The sequence below is a fragment of the Alligator sinensis genome, unplaced genomic scaffold (assembly GCF_000455745.1).
Source record: "Alligator sinensis unplaced genomic scaffold, ASM45574v1 scaffold1354_1, whole genome shotgun sequence".
NCBI lineage: Eukaryota > Metazoa > Chordata > Crocodylia > Alligatoridae > Alligator > Alligator sinensis.
Genome location: NW_005842344.1, coordinates 941512 through 944333, shown reverse-complemented (window position 1 = coordinate 944333; position 2822 = coordinate 941512). Strand labels below are relative to the sequence as shown.

The window sequence follows — 2822 nt, the reverse complement described above, 5'->3', positions numbered from 1 at the left end:
GTGCCCAAGAGCCGGCGCCTGTTGCCTCTTGCTCCATCTCCTCTCCCCTGCCGTGGCCCCCTTTGCCTCTGGGGCACCGGGACTCGTGCTCCCGGGTCCGACACGGTTCTGCTCCCTGCGCCAGGTTCAGCCTGGACACTGCGGAGATGGGCAGCGACCCGGAGCAGGATGAGGACGAGAGGAGCCTGCCCTGCTCACTTCCCTGCACGTCCCTGGAGCTGCCAGCCACGTGTGGCGGGCTGGAGGCCGGGAGCAGCGCTGCGATGGAAGCGGAGATGAAGCCCGTGGGCCTGGGGTACCAGGACGCGGTAAGTGGGCATGACGCCACGGGCAGCTGTGCTGCGTGCAGGGAGATGCTGGGCCGTGCAGGTGTGGTCCCTGCCAGCGCCGCTCCCAGGCCCCTGGGCCACCTGCACCGATCCTCGGCAGCTGCCTCGAGCAAACAGCTCTGATCCTGGGTCCTGCAGGCGCGATGGGCTCCCTTCCTTGGCAGCGCGTGCATCTGGAGCGAGACGGGCTGATCCCGGTCCCCTGGGTGCAGAAGAGCCGCGTGCCGGAGGTCCCCGAGGCTCAGCTGGGAGCAGGCCAGCCCCACGCCAGGCTCCGTGCGGCTCCCGGCACCTTGGCGGCAATGGCCCTGCTGCCCCGCAGTGCAGGCCTGGGGAAGGGAGGCTTTGCGCAGCTCCTGTCACAACCCTGGTTAGAACCAGAGCAGCGCAGGAAAGCTGCCTGGGCCGGGGCTTGTTTCCGGCGTAACCTGGCCTCGAGGGCCCGGCTCGTGCCCCTCCACCGGGTGCGCCAGTCGGCCGCAGGACTCTCCTGCTGCCCACGTGTGCTGGAGACGTGGCCGATCCTTTCCTTTCCGCTCAGGAGTGTGGCAGCAACCGGAAGAGACTGAGGTCCAAGTCCATCCCTTCGACCTGTGAGGGGGTCCCCCCCCCACGACTGTCCCGGGACCTGGAGGCCTTGCTCCCGGCTGCAGAAGGTTGGTAAACGCCCAGTGCCACGTAGGGCCATTGTCCAGGAGTAAGGGGAGCCCACTGAAGAGATCCCGTAGCCCCCTTCTCTCTCCAGCCCCGCCTTCCCTGGGCAGCCGCCTCGGGGCTCTGGCAGCAATGCCGATCCCCCCGGCAGCTCGGCCTGGAGCCAGCTGCATGCAGCGCCGCGTGGCCCCACTGCCCATGTTCCCTGTCCTAGGCATCCAAGCTCCCGTGCTGGAGACGATGGAGGAGGACCACGTGTCCCCGGACCGTGTGTAAGTGTCGGCAGCCCAGGCCCGGGGAGGGGGCGGCGGTTCTGCAGCGCTGCCCAGGGCTAGCGGCAGCCTGGACCCAAGGGAGTAGGAGGCGGCAGCGCTGTGCACCAGGATGGCACATGCTGTCCCCTGTGCACCCAGGGACCTGCCAGCCTGGGCAGAGGCAGAGGCTGGGCTGGGCATGGCTGGCTGGCGGGCAGTCACTCTGACCCCTCTCCGTCCCGGCAGGCTGATCGTCCAGCAAGTGCTCCAGGAGCTGAAGCAGTACCACGGGTGAGTGGGCGGCTGGGGCAGGACCCGGGCTGGGCCGGAGCAGCTTGCCCCGCCGCTCGCAGAGCCTCTGGGGCTCCGGGGAAGCTGCCCTGCAGCGACTGCGGGCCCCGAGAGCCCAGGGGCAGCGCGCCGGGCCACCGTGGAGCACAGCGGTGCTCTCCCACGCAGTCCGCTCCACGCTGCTTCAGCCCAGCGGCTTGTCCTGTTCCCCCTGCACAGGGCCAAGCAGTGGGCGCCCGAGGGCAGCGACGAGCCGCAGCAGAACCTCACCTGGTTCGAGTTCCTGTCGAACGAGTAAGTGAGCCTCAGCCGAGCCGGGTGGCATTTGTGGCCCCGCAGCAGCCTGTGCCAGGGCCCGGGGCCCCGTTCCCTGCTCCTGCCCCTCCAGTGACCTGCTGCCCGCTGCCGTGCGTGCAACAGCGGTTCCTGCGGCCCAGCCAGGACCGGCCCGCTCTGCGGGGCTGCGCTCGCCCGCCAGGGAAGTTCCCAGCCGAGTTGGCAACACAGGGGGGTCGTCCTCCTCGCAGAGGCACTGAGGCACCTGGGGTTGTTGGTTGGGTCGGCACCTGAACTCGGAGCTCATGGGAGCCCAGCTCCTTTCCCCGGGGCAGGTGACCTGCCAGGAACCCGGTGTTCAGGGGATTTGGGAAACAGCCTGGCAGGGCCACAGCGGTGCCATGAAGCCAGCTCTGTCCTGAGACATGCTTCTTGGCTCGTGGCAGGAATGAGGACAGCGGGAAGAGCGATAAGGTGGAGAAAGGCACCACGGTGATGCGACGGCTGAGTTCCCTGCGGAGCCGCGTCACGGGATCCTGGCAGAAGGATAAGGTGAGGGAGCCGGGGTGCACCTTCCCGGGGAGGATGGGGGTGCCCGCGGCCCCGGGCAGCTCTCCAGGCTGCTGCTGGCTGCGGGGCGGCCTCTGCTCGGGACAGACCCCTCGGAGGCCAGGCCCCTGCGCGGAGGGGCGCGGGCTGGCACCCGGGGCCCTGGCCCCCATCAGTGGGTCTGGGCCAGCCCTGGGGACGTGCACGCAGCAGGGCCGCCTGCCCGGGGGGCCACGGCACGGTCCTGCGGCTCCGTGCCAAGAGCCTGCTCCCTGCTCCCCAGGGTAAGAACAAAGAGCAGCAGCAGAGGGAGAAGGAGAAGGAGAAGGAGGAGAAGGAGAAGGAGCTGCAGGGCACATGGAAGGTCAATGGGCACCAGCTGGTGCTGGGGGTTTTCTCGAGCAGCGCCAGCTGCTCCCTGTGCGCCAAGCCCTTGGGCAACAAAACCAGTCTGCAGTGCCTCCGTGAG

At 69.1% G+C, this 2822-nt stretch overlaps 1 protein-coding gene across 1 annotated transcript in view; it reads left to right on the top strand.

The window, feature by feature from the left end:
- Nucleotides 1-2822, top strand: part of ARHGEF18 (Rho/Rac guanine nucleotide exchange factor 18) — a 49024-nt gene that overhangs the window by 5858 nt on the left and 40344 nt on the right. Inside the window, 7 exon segments of the mRNA XM_025210310.1 lie at nt 125-308; nt 871-985; nt 1198-1255; nt 1484-1528; nt 1748-1822; nt 2251-2356; nt 2637-2817. Of these exon segments, the coding sequence (XP_025066095.1) occupies nt 125-308; nt 871-985; nt 1198-1255; nt 1484-1528; nt 1748-1822; nt 2251-2356; nt 2637-2817 (764 nt within the window).